This window comes from Podarcis muralis, chromosome 17 (assembly GCF_964188315.1).
Source record: "Podarcis muralis chromosome 17, rPodMur119.hap1.1, whole genome shotgun sequence".
NCBI classification, from domain to species: domain Eukaryota; kingdom Metazoa; phylum Chordata; class Lepidosauria; order Squamata; family Lacertidae; genus Podarcis; species Podarcis muralis.
The window spans coordinates 138,433-155,111 of NC_135671.1; the positions used below are offsets into that span (position 1 = coordinate 138,433).

Here is a 16,679-nt window from a genome sequence, read left to right on the forward strand (position 1 = left end):
TCTAAACGTGTTTACTAAACGTGGTCTTTTTCCTGTGCTGGGGGGAACGGGAAAGTTTGGAAAGAAACTTTTGAAGGGGACATTCTGGAATTTACTTGGTAGGGGATATTTAAAATGTCTAAGAGCCTATGTTTCCACACATTACTTTGCTGCATATTTTGTGACTTTAAACCTCTGCTAAGGTTGTCTCTCCAAAGAGTACTTGCCCCAAAATTGAATCTTGGCATTCAAGAATTCTCCTTTACACACTTGCCCCAACACCTAGGACCCTGAACAGGAGTTCTTGCAAGCCACGCAGTGAACAACTGGCAAACTCCCTTGCCATGGGAGTATTGCATGACTTAGGGATCAGCAACCTTTTTCAGCCGTGGGGCGCTCCACCGTCCCTCAGAACATGTGGTGGGCCGGACTATATATTTTTTTTTGGGGGGGGGGGGATGAACAAATTCCTGTGCTCCACAAATAACCCACAGATGCATTTTAAATAAAAGGACACATTCTACTCATGTAAAAACATGCTGATTCCCGGACTGTCCGCGGGCCAGATTGAGAAGGTGATTGGGCCACTTCCGGCCTCCGGGCCTTAGGTTGCCTACCCCTGGCATGACTCTTATTTAACCACCACCAGATTTAGCCATTGCTGCAATCCTTCCTAACAGCTCTTCTGTGGAATTTGCGGGGTTCCAGCTGCTTACCCCTTTGTCAAAGGTGGCAAAGAACTTGACGTAGGGCTGGAAGTGTTCCGCTGCCTCCTCAAATGCTTTGTAATCTGAGAAGCAGAAAGGAAGGAGAAGATTATTTCCCATTTGGTCATCTTAAATGAAGATTAACACATGCACTGGCATCAGCTTCTGAAAGCTGGATCAAAAATAACTCCCACGGTAGTCAGTCTAGAAACCAGCGCTGCATTTCCACCCTTGCTGCTGCTGCTGTGCTATGCAGCCTGGCCTGATTCTGCCATTACGGAGCCCCTCTTTCCTCACAGAATAAGTGGGAAAGAGGGAAAAACACAAAACCAAGCTATTCTCATAATATGAAACGGGACATGAGTTAAAATATCACTTTTCAAAAGCACGGAGAACCCTTTAAAATGAGATTTATTTGTCTATACTATCCTCGTTTGAAAACCACATGCATCCAGCTCTGAAATTTAAGGAATCCATGTTGTGGATTTGCAAGAGCTCACATGTGTTTTCTCTCTCTAGCTTTTGCAGTGAATGGGAAAGTGAAAATGTTATGTAGTTAGGAGAGGTTCATGGAGGTGGCAACCTAGCTGCGGCTTGAACTGAAAAGTTTAATAATAATAATACTAATAATACTAATAAGAATAAGAATAATTTACTATTTATAGCCCGCCCATCTGGGCAGCTCCCAGTATAATATTAAAAACTTCCCTAAACAGGGCTGCCTAGCTGTGGCTTGAACTGAAAAGTTAAATGCCTCAAGAGAGTGAGAGACGCTCTCCCGAAAAATGTATAAAGGGGCACAAGGGGCTACTTATACAGAGGGGTGGATCTAATCACCCCAGATCAAGCTTGGAGCCTAAGAATGGTTCAGGAAGTTCATGTAAGGACAGCCCCTGCCCTGCACTCCATCCCACATTGTTCAGGGGGATGCAGGAGTCTGCGGAGGCAGGAGGGGATGAGAAACTTTCCTTCTGTGTGTAAGCCTACACGCTTAGGATCTGCTCAGACTTTTGGATGTGCTGAGGATGGGAGCAAGGGCACCAGCCACCCCTTGCATTCCATCTCCACTGCACACATTTCGTGACCTCTTTCGGTTTTCCATTAACATGCTGAACAGAACACGGGAATTGCATCACAAGACCAATTCGGTAGCAAGGCGGACAGAGCTCCCTTAAGCAAGTCTGTCTATCTTGCTGCAGAATTTGGATGAGACCCCTTCAGAATCCGCCAAGACCTACGAATCCCCCGACCAAACCTACGTTCTGAGTCTTCTCCTTTGAAGTAGCCAATGAGTTTGGTCTCTTCTTCCATGTGGTCAAAGGCCTGCAGCTCCAATTTGCTGTTGATGATCTCCACTGGGTCTTCCATCAGCTGCCATGAAGAAAGAATTTGGTCAAGAACAACTTATTAGCAATGTAAATGGGGTGCTTACTGCCTGATATGAAACAAAGGGTGGATCTACAAACAGGGGGGAAAACACGCTATAAATAAATCAGAAATTAAATCATTATAACAAAAGGGGAAAAACACTATGGAAAATAACATAGTTGATTTTTTTTTGCTCTCCAGCACCATCTGGTGTTGCATGTTTGTAATGCATTCAAAATGCTGTTTTCTTTTACTAATGTAACTTTTGTAGTCCGAAGTGTCTCATCAAGTGGGACTATTTCTCTATATGCCATCTGGGATTCTTCACTCGGCTCCATAGTATTGAGCACTGGCCAGATATTTTTGACTATAATGCCCATCTGTCTGGCCAGTTATGCTGGCTTGGAGTGATGGGTGTTATAGTCCAAAACAGATCAGGGAAGATTGCTGTATACAAACTAGGTGCTGAGGATGCGGTTCTACAAGAGCTGATTCAATGGCATTGTCTGCATATTAAAATCTTCAGAATCAGCATTTAGGGAATATGCCAGAAATAACAGGTATTATTGCAACATAATCCTAAACAAGTTCACTCAGGAGTAACCCTGTGTGGGCTAACTTTCTAGTGTTACGATTTGTGGCCATGCAGTCCAATCTAATGCACAACTATTCAAAAATAAGTCCCATGGTATATAGTGAAGTTTACTCCCAATTAAATGTGCACAGGATTGCAGTCTCAGGTAGTGGCCATGCTTAGAACAAAACAAGAGTTCAAAATTTCTACTTGAACAGTATTGGAGAAAAAAGGAGACAGCGTTGAGAACAGCCCTTTTTAGACAAAAACACGTTTCCATTCACAATTTATGGCTTATATATTACATTTGCCCGGAGACCAAGAATAAGGCAGTGGCGTAGCATGGGGGGTGCAGGGGGGGCCGGCCGCACCGGGCGCAACATCTGGGGTTAGGGCAAATCCACGGGTTAGGGGGCGCAAATTACTTGCCTTGCCCCGGGTGCTGACAACCCACGCTACGCCACTGGAATAAGGTCTTACATAAGTTGCAAAGAGCACTAACACCAATACATTATGTCAACTATAAATGTGGGAGAATTTATTGGGCCAGTTCTGGTTTTGTTTGTACTTACATCTAGGAGGAATTCAACCAAGACGTCTGCAGCCATTTGCCCATCAAACTCGATGATGTGATCCTCCTTAAAGATGTACAGGCTCCCTTCTTCATCCAGACCTGGAGAAAGGGCATACAGAGAGAGCAACGACTTTGCAGTTAGACTAAATGGGCTGGTGAGGTTCCTTCCAGCCCTGTGATTTTATAGCTGTAAAACTGGATGGTGTTGAAAAAGAGCCTGCTAAAATGGTCACACTGGGTCTATTAAGAATCTGCTGTGTGATGTTAGCTGGAGACCCTTCTGGAAGGTGAACAGCCTTCCTTGGCTGGAGGTGGTGCCAGCAATATCTGCATCTGAAACAGAACAAAGGACAGTCGGGGCTCATCCACACTGCCCTTTGTCCCACAATTTCTCCTATTTGTCCTGTGACTTCAAAGTTCTTTTCTTGTCCTGCTGCTCTGCCTGGCAAAATAAATCATAGGACAAACAAAGGTGTGGATGAGCCCTCAGTCCTGGGACTGGAGTTGAAAAGATTCAGATGGCATACCCTCCAACAGTTCCATTTTCTCCAGGGTCACAGTATACAGCAAATATTCCTTTTAACTGTTTAAATATTTCAGAGTGTTGCACTCAGTTCCTCCAGGTCCTTTCCCTCTTGCTAGACAATAAAACATCTCTGGGCAGTATGAAGCTATCTTGTTCTATCAGCACAAGGATTTCCACTTGTGCAATGAAACTGTCAGGAGCTTGTCCTACACTCGAGTAGGATGCTGGAAAACACACATGCTCGACTGGCATGTTCTCTCCCTCCTGGTTGTTGGTTCGGGAGCTTCAAAAGCTTTCTTCTGCCTGAATATCACTGAGACCAATGCCAACAGACACCGGCACACTTAGGGATCCGCAGAGTCTGTGCAGTTTGCGTAACAGACCTCAGCAACTCAGCATTTTGGCTAAACTACTTTATTTACATATAAACACACACGGAGCACTGCAACATGGCTCCCTCTCTCTCTAGCATCAGACAGCAAAGAGAAAAAACAAAGGACAATAGTCCCACTTCATGGAACACAGTAACACAAACATCCTGTCTCCGTCACTTCCCACTTTGTGGAGTCAAAACAGACACCGCCATGTGATAGACAACAATCCCATGACTGCAATCATGGAGCAGGAATTCTAACAGAAACCTCCCCCCTCTTCTCTCCCCACGCCCTCCTCAAATCTTCTCTGGAGGGTTCAGGGGGGAACGCAGAAAAGATTTGAGGGTGTATGGTGGAGTGTTCCATTGCGCACATGTAAATCCTTGCAGTGATGAAACAAGTTATTTGGAGACTGCCCTTTGTCTCCATCTTCTCCTTTTAATCGACCACCGTTAGCTACAGACTGAATTCTTCCTCTGCTTCCATTGCTGTGCCAAGATCATTGTGTGGCAATCCAGTTCCCCTGGAGATGTCAGTGCCTCCATCTCTCTCTCAGTCTCCTTTACTCCTGCTGGGGGCTTGATCTCTCCCTTCTTTGGACTCCTTCGGAAGGTGGTGGACTCGCCTTCGAGGATGGACGGCCATCTGTCAAGGATGATCTAGTTGCAATTCCTGCACTGCAGGGGATTAGACCAGTGGACCCTTGGGCTCCCTTCCAACTCTAGAATTCTATTATTATTATTATTATTGTCAGGGGTTCAGGGAGAGAGGCACAGATGAGGGAGGAGACTGAGAGCGAGGGGGAAGAATCCCGGAACGAGGAGGAGGAGGATGACAATGACTTGAGGGTTTCCATGAGTCTTTCAAGTGAATCGGAGGATTCCCAAAAGGGGGCGCCCCTGGTCAGGCCAAGGGGAGCCACAGGGGGGACTCGTCAGGAGCAGGGGAGCAGCAGGGAAATCCCGAGTGGGAGTGGGAGATCGGGGCCGGCTTCCCCGCCGGAACGGAGTGAAGAGGGTGGAGTTCCCAGTGTGACACACGGAGCAGAGCAGGAAGCAGAGAGGGGAAGGAGATCGGGGCAAGACGTCCTGCCGGAAGGGGCGGAGAGTAGTACAGAGAGTAGTGTAGCTGTCAAGAGGAAGGTCAGGGGTAGCGAACGCGCGCCAAGTTCAAATGTGGAGGCGCGCGGAAATGCGGAGAGCCCGGAGGAGGAGCCTGGTCCCAAAGCACGGAGGAGGGGGGAGCAGGCGTCTGGGGACTCAGCGTCAGGGGAAAGCAGGAGGGAAGGAACCCAGGGGGGCAGAAAGACCCTGCGGAAAAGGAAGGACAGGAAGAGGTGGACCAGCACAAGCCTCTTAAACTGGTGTAGAGGCGGGACTGATTCAGAGGGGACTTCAGCGGTCTAAGCGTAACAGACGTGGGGCTGCGCGCCTCGGCTGTGGAACAAACAATGTACTTCAATAAAGACTTTTGTAAAAAAAGTGGACTTGGCGTTGGTCTCTTGTGAGCTGGGACCTGAGGCGGCCCTGACAATTATTATTATTATTATTATTATTATTATTATTATTATTATTATTATTATTATTATCATCATCATCTCATTTACATTTTAAAATATTCATTTAAACAAACTTTAATCAATGGCTTCCATTCTTCTCTTTCTGTGGTTCATTTTGCATACCATCCATCCCTGAACATTTTACATGAAGTAAACCATTCAGTAATCCATTGTTACATCCATCAAAACTTACTTACACTGTTGAATTTATCTTAATGCTACCAGCGTTCTTAAATAAACACAATTTTCAACCATATAAGCATTTTTCACCCATACAAACAATTTTCACCCATAAACGTACATTCTTCGTGTTCTCTTATTCTATATGTTAAATCTGCAAGCTGTGCGTATTCCATTAATATAATTCTATGAGTCTATGTTTGTGTAACCAAAGAGGTAACTTCCCAAGTAATATAAACTGTGTCCTTTACCAATGTACCGTAGTTTCTTACAGGTCCTACTCCAAGCCTTTCCAACAATCTCCGTCTTCTGCCTCCTCTCCATCACTTTCTGTTCCTCCTTGAGGCTTTGTCCCCTGCTATTGGCGGCTCTCACTTTGAGTGCCATACCTATTTTTAAGTACCCGCACAGTCCTTTTAAACTACCACAGAAGTACAGCAGCTTTAACTTTGCTCCAGCGTAGCCATGTCATTGTTGTCAAGGGCTGTTTCGTTCACGCTGGTATCATTGGAACAATTGCATATGAAAGACTGAATTCATCAACTGCTCTAGAGTGAAATTTGGGCAAGGGCCTCATTGCAGCCAGCCTGAGGCCAGATGGCCGCTGCAGCGCATCTTGTTGGATCAGGGCCCTGGCAAGGGAAGCCTAGGCGCTGGCGGTAATGTGTAAACACCCAGCAGAACATTGGCTGCTCTGCGAATCGTAATTTGACTTTGGTCACTGGATATGTGACACTGGAATCCCCTCAACATTCACCCATGATTATCTTCAGCCTTATAAACAGATCACACTTACCCAGCTTTTTGGCAAGTTTGGCATCTTTCTTGGAATCCACTAATCCAAAACCAATGCCTTTCTCTTCTAGGACCTGTGCAGCGAGCTGAAGGAAAACACAGACAAGGCTGTCAGTCCAAACTTCCTCAGGCAAGTATCCCACAGATAATATTTGATGGAGCAGAAGACAAAGCCGGCCATTTTGAGAGCCAGTGTGGTGTAGTGGTTAAGAGCGATGGACTTGTAATCTGGTGAACCGGGTTTGCTTCCCCGCTCTTCCACATGCAGCTGCTGGGTGACCTTGGGCCAGTCACACTTCTCTGAAGTCTCTCAGCCCCACTCACCTCACAGAGGGTTTGTTGTGGGGAGGAAGGGAAAGGAGATTGTTGGCTGCTTTGAGACTCCTTAGGTAAAGGTAAAGGTACCCCTGCCCGTACGGGCCAGTCTTGACAAACTCTAGGGTTGTGCGCTCATCTCACTCTAGAGGCCGGGAGCCAGCGCTGTCCGCAGACACTTCCGGGTCACGTGGCCAGCGTGACGAAGCTACTCTGGCAAGCCAGAGCCGCACACGGAAACGCCGTTTGAGACTCCTTCGGGTAGTGATAAAGCGGGATATCAAATCCAAACTCTTCTTCCTCCCATTAAGCGAAGTGCAGCAGTTGCTTCAGGACAGATATGCAAGAGGAGGCGTTCCAGCCGCCCCACTGCTTCCGCCCCACTGCACTGCCACTCGTCCTCCCCACCCCTTGGGGGAACAGGGGCCAGCCCTGTTTCACATCAGGTGGCGAAACAGGATGGGCTGCCCCTGGTAGAAGACCCTCCAAGTGTCCCAATTTTCCAGGGACAGTCCCAGAGTTACGGAAACCGTCCTGGTTTCTGATTTGGCTCCGGAATGTTCCACTTTTCCTTAGGACATCCCTATTTCCATCAGAGAAAGGTTTGAGGGTATGTTACGTGACCCCCGAGCCAAGGAGATAAGGAACTATAACACCTTTAGAAGACATCTGAAGGCAGCCCTATATAGAAAAGTCTTTAATGTTTTATTATGTTTTTATATATTATATATTATGTTTTTATATATGTTGGAAGCCACCTAGAGTGGCTGGGGCAACCCAGTCAGATGGGCGGTGTATAATAATAATAATAATAATAATAATTGAATAGGACATACCTATTTTCATTGGAGAAGTGTTGGAGGGTATGTAGAAGTTCTAAGTACAGGGCAATGATTTCCTTGTTTTGTTGTAAAGTCAAACCTCTCTTTTGCTTCTGCAATTGGAATCTGTTCTCTTGCTCTTGCTCCCCTGTTACTGGCATGCAAGGCAACTCAGCAGCCTGCAACTCCAGGCCCAAGGCTTCTTCTTTTGGTGACACATCTACAAGATATCCCCCCTTCAATGCATCAGCATCTGAACATGGCAACTGGCCTTGCAAAATTGGCAAAGGGCCACACTTGCAGGCAGATAGGCCGATTTTTAAAATTCCACCCACAATAAGCACAACACCCGGGAAGTCTGAGCATAAACTCAGGACTTGGGGCAGGTTGCTGTCATAGCACATGCCAAGACACATTCCCAAAGTGGCAGCTCCCAGAAAGGGGTTTGCCTGACAGCTTGCTTTCACCTTCCCATTGTGTTCAAGTGACACACCTCTGCCTGGAATGGAAGCATTCAGGTCAGGCAATGAGGCAGAGGAGAAAAACAAAAGTCAAGCCCTGCGGAATTTCACCAGAAAGGCCTGTCTCTTTTTCGCTCCGCTGCTGTCCATCTGCTCCCTTGTTTGGCAACACTTGGTTTCAAGTGTTTTCCTTGCAATCGATTAAAGGAAAAAAAGACATTTTGTCAACCAGAGCCAGGGCTTTTCCTGACGTGGCCCCGATCTGCTGGAACGCTCTGTCACAAGAGACTAGGGCCCTGCGGGACTTGACATCTTTCCGCAGGGCCTGCAAGACAGAGCTGTTCCACCAGGCCTTTGGCCAAGGCACAGTCTGACCCCCTCCTTTGGCAATCCTCACAGAACTCTAGCCCAATGGTTGCCATTAATTTTATCCTGAATTAATTTTATTCTGAATTGATTTTAGAATGTATTTCAATTAATTGATTGTGATTTTATGTAAACTGTGTTATTTTTACTGTTGTTAGCCGCTCTGAGCCGCTCTGTTGTTAGCCCCCCCTCCCCTGTCGCTGTGTTACTCCGTAGCATCAAATATTCCCGATGAGTCAGGAAACAAAAAGGTCAACATTTTTGGCTCCCCCACCAAAAAAAAAAAAAGCCCAATAAAAGTTAATTTGGGGGCGCTAGGTGGATCTTTGCTATGCTAAAGACGGCCCTGCCCATCTCCACCTTGCATTGTGCCCCTCCCTCTATCCGATCCTTCTCTTTGGGATTACTGAAATGTCATACAATAGCGTGGCTCTTGTGGAAGTGCAGCATGCCCTACATCTTTGTTATAAATAGCCCGAGCCCAAGTGTGCTCTGAAAGCACCAGGAGGCTGAAGAAGATAACAAATGCCAGCTGGAAGCCTCTTGGGGGGGGGGGGGTCTACCACTAAATCTGCTCATGGCGCTCACTGACGGCAGTTCAGGCTTTCGTTGTAATGTTAGAAGCAAGGGCAGCACAGCCAGGTTTAATCTGAGAGCTCTTTCCGAGGAGAATTAGGCTATTAATTTGCAGGCACAACTTGGAAGAGCAGTGTGGGCTATTTGCAAAATGGATTTTGAGCAGTCCGTTGGTGTGCTTTGAAGTCCCAGCAACTGGGGAAGGTGGCGATTGGTTAGCTTGGAAAGTTACGTGCATGTCGCTTGCAGCCGAACCTCTCCTTATGCATTCTGACATGAAAATTAGGAATTGTGTGAGGAAAGGATATAAAACAGAATGTGTGGTTGGTTGTGCCTAACGCAGTGTCCGTTGAAATGATGATATCCTAAGTCCAGCAAAACATGCCTCTCCTGTATTGGTCTCTACAGACACAGCAGGCAATGCAACCTTCCAATAGTTTGACTTCATTCCCAAAGACCCACTCCTCCATTGTCTTCTGAGAGCAATGGGATGTCCAATGAGATTAGGAGGTCAGTGGAAGATAGTTTATATTAAACTCTACGTATCTGATGCACCACTCTGCCTGCGTCATATTGGTAGCATGATCCTATTCACGTTTACTCAAAAGTATGCCCTGCTGTGCTCCCTGGAAGGACAGATCCTGAAGCTGAGGCGCCAATACTTTGGCCACCTCATGAGAAGAGAAGACTCCCTGGAAAAGACCCTGATGTTGGGAAAGATGGCGGGCACAAGGAGAAGGAGACGACAGAGGACGAGATGGCTGGACAGTGTTCTTGAAGTTCCTAACATGAGTTTGACCAAACAGCGGGAGGCAGTGGAAGACAGGAGTGCCTGGCATGCTCTGGTCCAGGGGGACACGAAGAGGCGGACACGACTGAACAACTAAACAACAATGCCCTGCTGAGTTTAATGGAACTGTGTCCCGCAACCATGTGCAAAAGATTGTAGCCCTAGCCAAAAATCCTGTACCAGTTGCATATGCCAGCGAGGAAACCGAAATCAGTAAGACTGCAATTGCTGCAATCCATCCAATTTGTTTCTTTTACCAGACTTTAACAGGGTGTAGGAATAAGTTCTGGAGTTTGACATGGCCTCACCCTAGGTTCACAGGGCTGCAGGATGCCTTTCGCTTAAGGTCACTAAAATTAGGAACACCCAGCCCAGCTAAAAATATGACCTAGTAAGACTATATGAAACCTTTTGTGAGGCAGTGTGCAGATCAGCCACCATTGTGTGTCCCAGATGCCTGTAAACTGAATTCCTGGAGCGTGAGCAGAGAAACCTCTCTCCTGTTGGTGAGGTAACTGGAGAAGATACTCTCCGAGGGAGATTTAACAGACATGTCTGCCTCCCTGGAAATGGGGGGAAAGTGTATCTCTCTCTCTTTCTTTCTTTCTCTCTCTCTTTCTCTCTCTCTCCCCACCCCTCACCCCATAACCTATCATCTCAAAACTGACATGGGAAACTTATTCTATGTTGAAGGCCTTGGTGGGTAATCTGGTGGGGGCCACATACTGTGGGGGGGGTGGGGCAGAAGCCAGCTGTGGGTCAGATCACAAATGGGTGAAGCCACTCCTTTCCTGTTTTTCTCTGCTTGCATCTTGTGCGCTGGGTAGGAACCCAGTACAGGAACACAGGACTTATCCACCCTTACTTACTTTTTGCCTTGCTCTTTCCAGGTGCAGATATGCACTTTAAAGAGCCACGTCCAAGTGTGGGGTTTTTGGGGTGTGTGTGTGTGTGTGTGTGTAGATGCCCCAGAGCTTCCCTTGCCAAAAACCAAAACCAAAACACTCTTTAGCACTCAATCGGAGCAAACATCCATTTGAGTTTTCTATGGATTGATGTTTGCTCCGAATGAGCGCTAAAGAGCAAGTTTTCATAGGGAAAGCTCTGGAGCAAAATAAAAGGGTGCTTGGACGCAGAGCTTTGAAGTGCGGAATGTGCTTGGAATTTGCAGAGGAAAGGCAAGCGTGGATGAGCCCTGACAAGAAGGATGTCAGGGCAGAGTCAGTTTGTAGTCTGTACACAGATTTGGCCAAAGGATTTAGACACCATTTGCCTAGGCGAGTCAAATCAGAGTGATCTACGCTGGCATCAGGGGCGGACGTTGGTAATCTTTCGTAATATGGCGCCCTGCGCTAGGTCAACATTTGGCACCCCCTAATGGATCTTCTCAATTATCAATCGTCTCAATTTTGTGCCCCTTTGGCTCGGTGCCTTGTGCAGGTGAACCACACGCACCGTCCTAAAACTGGCACTGCTGGCATCTGGGTCAAGCTTGCTAGTGAGCCCAAGGAAATCTGTTCCCTCTGCCTTAGCACACCCTCATCCAACAGATGCTGGTCTTCCGCTCTCCTCAGTTGTTCTCATTATACCTGAAGTATACCTGAAGGAGCGTCTCCACCCCCCATCATTCAGCCCGGACACTGAGGTGCAGCTCTGAGGGCCTTCTGGCTGTTCCCTCCCTGTGAGAAGTGGAACCAGGCAGAGGGCCTTCTCGGTAGTGGCACCCACCATGCGGAACACCCTCCCATCAGATGTCAAGGAAATAAAGAACTATCTGACTTTTAGAAGACATCTGAAGGCAGCCCTCTTTAGGGAAGTTTTTAATGTTTAATGTTTTATTGTATTTTTAATTGGGAGCCACCCAGAGTGGCTGGAGTAACCCAGCCAGATGGGCGGGGTATTATTATTATTATTATTATTATTATTATTATTATTATTATTATGCCACAGACTGATTGCCAGGCCTAGCAAGACCTGTAATTGCACAAAGGCCACCCAAGAACCCGCTTCAAAAAAAGAACAACACAATGTCGAAAAGTAGCCTTGTGAGCCAAGAATGGAACATCCCTTAGAATGGGACAGAGCTTTTGTTCAGAAAGCTCCAGAGCAAAAACAAGGCGCTCATACTATGCCCGGAAACAGCAGGGGGAAGGTAAATGGGGATAAGCCCACGGTCTGCCTTTCGCTGGCTGAGAGTGCACTATGGGCTGATTCCTCACTCCTCTTTACGGAAACAATTTGCTACAATTTGTCAAGCAAGTCTCGCCACTGCTAGCAACACTTTGGCACACTTAAGTCCCTTCGCCATAACTATTTCCGTGAACAAATTTCCCACCTGTCAGGGGTTCAGGAGCAGAGGGACAGGAAAGGGAGGAATTAGAGACCGAGGGAGAGGAATCCGAGGGAGAGGTCAGCGATGATAGCCATCCGAGGTCTCTAAGTCTCTCCAGTGAATCAGAGGATTCACAGAAAGGGGCTCCCGTGGTCAGAGCTAGGGGGTTGCCAGAGGGAACACCCCAGGAAGGAGGGGCCAGAGGGGACTCAGAGAGCAGCAGCTGGAAATCGGGACCAGCTTCCCCACCGGAGAGCAGTAAGGGGGAGGAGTCCCAAGCATCGGCAGCAGACAGCTTTCCGTCAGCGGAAGGACATGAGTCAGGGTTAGCCACGCCTGCATCAGAGAGCGAGGAAACGGTCAAAAGGAAGGTCAGGGGCAGCGCGCGCGCGCCAAGTTCAAATGTACAAGAGGGGGGCGCAATGAGCAGCCCGGAGAGGGAGCCGGGTCCCAAAGCCCGCCGAAGAGAGGGGGAGGAGTCCGAAGGGTCCGCTTCCGAGGCGTCCAGGAAGGAAGGCACCCAGGGGGGTAGTAGTAGGACCCAGAGGAGGAAGGAGAAACGTAGAAGGTGGAGCAAGGCTAGAGTCTTAAACTGGTGTACAGGGGGCGGAGACTCAGACGAGGCTTCGCTGGTCTAGGGTCTAGACGTAGAGACGCACGCTAGGGTTTGAAAATGGGAACTAAACTTCAATAAAGACTTTGTACAGTCCTGCTGGCTAGCGTTGGTCTTCTGTGAGCTGGGACCTGGAGGCAGTCTCTGACACCACCTCTCTGTGTGTTTCGGCCCCTGTCTCTGCCATGCTTCTTAGCCCCCTATTTTTGCCCATTGGGCTGCCATATTAAAAGGTTCGGCAATGTGATTTCTTTGGGGATGTGTTCTCATTCCCCTGCTATTAAATCTCCGAGGGGAGAGGATGCAGCTCGTTCCTGGCATGCAAGCCTGCAAAGGCATCTGCGTGGACATGAAGGCAACCTGCAGCCCTGGCAGGAAGATGACCTGGATGCAGCAGGTGGGAGATGCTAAAAGTTGCCCCTGTCAACATGAATTTGCTCTACCTGGGATTAGTAGGGGAACAGACTTCCTTCCTTCTCATATCATACTGTTGCCTTCCTTTGAGGCACCCACAGAAGTTCACAAGACGCAGCGCTAGGAGGAGGCCGCAGTAGGCATTTTAGCTGGGAACAGGGCAGTGTAGGACGGCTTCTCTGTAAGAAGGAGCTGCTGCATCTCTTTCTCCCAATTCTTAGCTTGGCCATTTCAGGAGAATCAGATTGCCAAAAGGTATCCCTCCACTATGCCTTGCAGTCCTTTACATGTTTTACAGTGGATGCTCGGGTTGCGAACGTGATCCGTGCGGGAGGCACATTCACAACCCACAGCGTTTGCAACCCACAGCGCCGCGTCTGCGCACACAAGGGTTGTGATTCGGCACTTCTGTGCATGTACAAAGCGTGATTTAGCACTTCTGCGCATGCTCGAGTGCCAAAAACTGGAAGTAACCCGTTCCGGTACTTCTGGGTTCTGCGCGGTGCGCAACCCGAAAACACACAACCTGAAGCATCTGTAACCCGAGGTATGACTGTACTTACTTATAGGATTCCTCTGGCAGCCAGTATAGCATTTCGTTTTGCTCCCTGGTAGTGGAACCTTCTCAGCACCAGAGCATTAAACACATTCTTGGCTCAGAAATAGGTTTTGACAATAAATAAACATGAACAGCAAACGGTGAAGAGATCTGAAAGCAGCAGCAGAGAACAAACCGGCGTCTAGCACAGACTGAGGCTTTCTAAGTAATGGAATATTTTTTTCAGCTTGATTTAGCAGAGGCTTGCTTGGGTCGGATTCCTGACAGAGGCAGAACAATGGCTTTGATACCGGAATGCAGATGGAAGAAACACTTGGATTAAACATAAGTGACTGGGAAATTCGTTCCGAGAGTTTGGCTAGTGGATGAAAGCCTATCGAGCTTGCATTTGTGATCTTGTTGAATTGCTCTGATGTTCCCCACTTACTGCAACTCAGAGGCAGTGACCTCGTCCCACAGAAACATGGACAGCTTTGAGGAGGTTCATTGGCACAAACCTTCCAGACCGGAAAAGTTAAGATTTAGGTGCAAGTCTGCACTCAAGCATAGTTCAAAGGCCTCTTTGGAGGTTCCCAATTTGGTGTGTGTGTCCGTCCGTCCCCCCCAAGGTGCTGAGTGTGACCGTGACATGCAACTCACACTTACCTCCAGCACCATCTCAGTCATTTGAAAACGCCTCTGCGAAATCTTGTCGGATGCCACAGGCTCATGAAGGAGCACGCCGACCATGTCATACTTCTTGAAGGCCTGCTTGTAGTTCTTCTCGCTCAGGTCAATCACCCGATCCTTCCCATCGTAGGTAGGGAACTCCAGTCCTTCTTCTGCCCTGCAGCCAGTGAGCACATAAAAAACTGCCAGGAGCCAGCAAGCTCTTTTCATCTCGGGGGGTTTCTTGTTTATCTTGGGGGAAGGAAGAGGAATTCCAGAGCCTGCGGAGGTCCAGCTCTCGGGGTGCCAGCTTGATCTGCTCCCCTCCTGCCACCTCAGCTTCCCCTATGAATCCGTTTAGATAGATTGAGGTCCCTGAGAAGCAAACTAGCAGCCCTGGTTGGAAGACAAAGGCAAAGAGACAGACGGGAGAAGCTGGAGACCAAACCCTGGATACCTTACATAGCTTGGCCCGGCTTCTGGGTCATTAAGAACTCCATTTTTAGGAAGCAGTTGTTTCGGGCTATAAATAGACCCTGCAATGAATAAAAAGGACAGATATGACACGATTGAGGGACTTCGCTGGCACTCTGCTTTGCCTCAGAGAGAGAAAGGGAATAGCGGAGAGGGGAGGAGGGGCAGGAATGCGCAGAGGTGCCTCTGCTGTACAGAAAATGCAGGCATCTCCCTTTGAGTTTCAGAAGGGGACAAGCAACTACATGGACCTTGTGGGTAACTGGCCTTAAAATACCTCCATTATTTATCGGGAGGCGATTAGGGGTTTTCCAAAGAGATGTTTTATTTTCTGCATTCTTATTTGCCTCCATGAAGGAGAATTCCCCTAGACATGTTTGGCTGCTGTTAGGTGCTGAACTAAATACAAACTTGGACTCTCCCTCTCCCTATGTTCTTATGAAGAGGAACCAAACCCCCAAAGTGATGCAACCAAGAGGATTTGTCGCACTCCCCACCCCCGCTTTTTTGTGGGACTGAACCAAAGAGACACATTTTAAGGCACATGGGCCGCATTTGTTTATTACATTTCTAGCCTGCCTTTCCACACAACGGAGCTTAGGGTGGGTGCTTGCCCATAAACAGATCTATTTATTTCTAAGCTACACTGCTAGTAGCCCTACCAGCTTTTGAAATGGTTCACTGATTAAAATAACAATGCTATACAGACCCTCCAAGTGTCCCTATTTTCCAGGAGCAGTCCTGGATTTACAGAAGCCATCCCGCTTTCTGATTTGATCCCAGAACGTCTCGCTTTTCCTTAGGACTTTCCTATTTTCATCCGAGAAATGTTGGCGGTTATGGAGTTATGTGACACACATACACACACAGCCAAGGAGATAAGTAACTATGGAACCTTTAGAAGAAATCTGAAGGCAGCCCTGTATAGGGGAGTTTTTTTAATGTTTAATTATGTTATTATATATGTTGGAAGCTGCCCAGGGTGGTGGGACAATCAGGTTTCAGGCTGCAACTCAGATTTATCCCATACCTGAAATGAAACACGCAGACCCCTGGCTACCAGAGCACAGGAGTACAGAAAAACATGCTAATCTTTCTCTGGTTGTAGATTCTGCCCCAAACAGCTCGATTTTGGTATTTTTCAAGGCACACAAATCTCCACAAGACTTTAAAAGGTTTTGTTGAAACAAATCTCCATTTCTTGCATCTAGAAATTATGCCCCCGCCAGATGGGCTTGCTGAAAAACTGCGGATTTTCATTTGATCTGAACAAAGCATTTCCAGGAGAAAAGTTATGTGCAGTTTTATTGACACACACTTTCTCACTTCACCCCCTGGTTCAAGATGATTCAAGTCACCAGGTGGTAAATCGGGGGGGGGGGGGGGGAGGATGTAAAGAAGATGCAATTGCTTCTGTCTGTCACTAGATAGAGATGTTGCACAAAACATTTAGAGTTAACTGCTCAAGCTGAAGGGACCACAAAGTTGGTCACAGGGAAAGTTTATTTAGCTAAGGAGGAGTTTTGCAAAAACGAAATACCCAGCTTGAGAAAATCCATGGCATTTTTCAGCTACCTGCTGGTGACTTAGCCTCCGGGTTCTTCTGTCAGGTAGGTAATCCAGTTGCTGTTCAACTCTGCTATATGAATAAACACAATTCGCATTGAAATCTCAT

The 16,679-nt window shown here is 47.5% G+C and overlaps 1 protein-coding gene across 1 annotated transcript in view; it reads right to left on the bottom strand.

The window, feature by feature from the left end:
* CASQ2 (calsequestrin 2) overlaps positions 1-15,069 on the bottom strand; it is a 30,239-nt gene extending 15,170 nt beyond the window's left edge. Inside the window, exons 1-5 of the mRNA XM_077921442.1 lie at positions 14,528-15,069; positions 6,637-6,721; positions 3,201-3,301; positions 1,946-2,057; positions 696-769 (exon numbers count right to left, since the gene is read on the bottom strand). Coding sequence (XP_077777568.1) covers positions 696-769; positions 1,946-2,057; positions 3,201-3,301; positions 6,637-6,721; positions 14,528-14,761 — 606 coding nt within the window. The 5' untranslated portion in view covers positions 14,762-15,069. The remainder of the gene's footprint in view (positions 1-695; positions 770-1,945; positions 2,058-3,200; positions 3,302-6,636; positions 6,722-14,527) is intronic.
* Between the last annotated feature and the right edge of the window lie 1,610 nt (positions 15,070-16,679).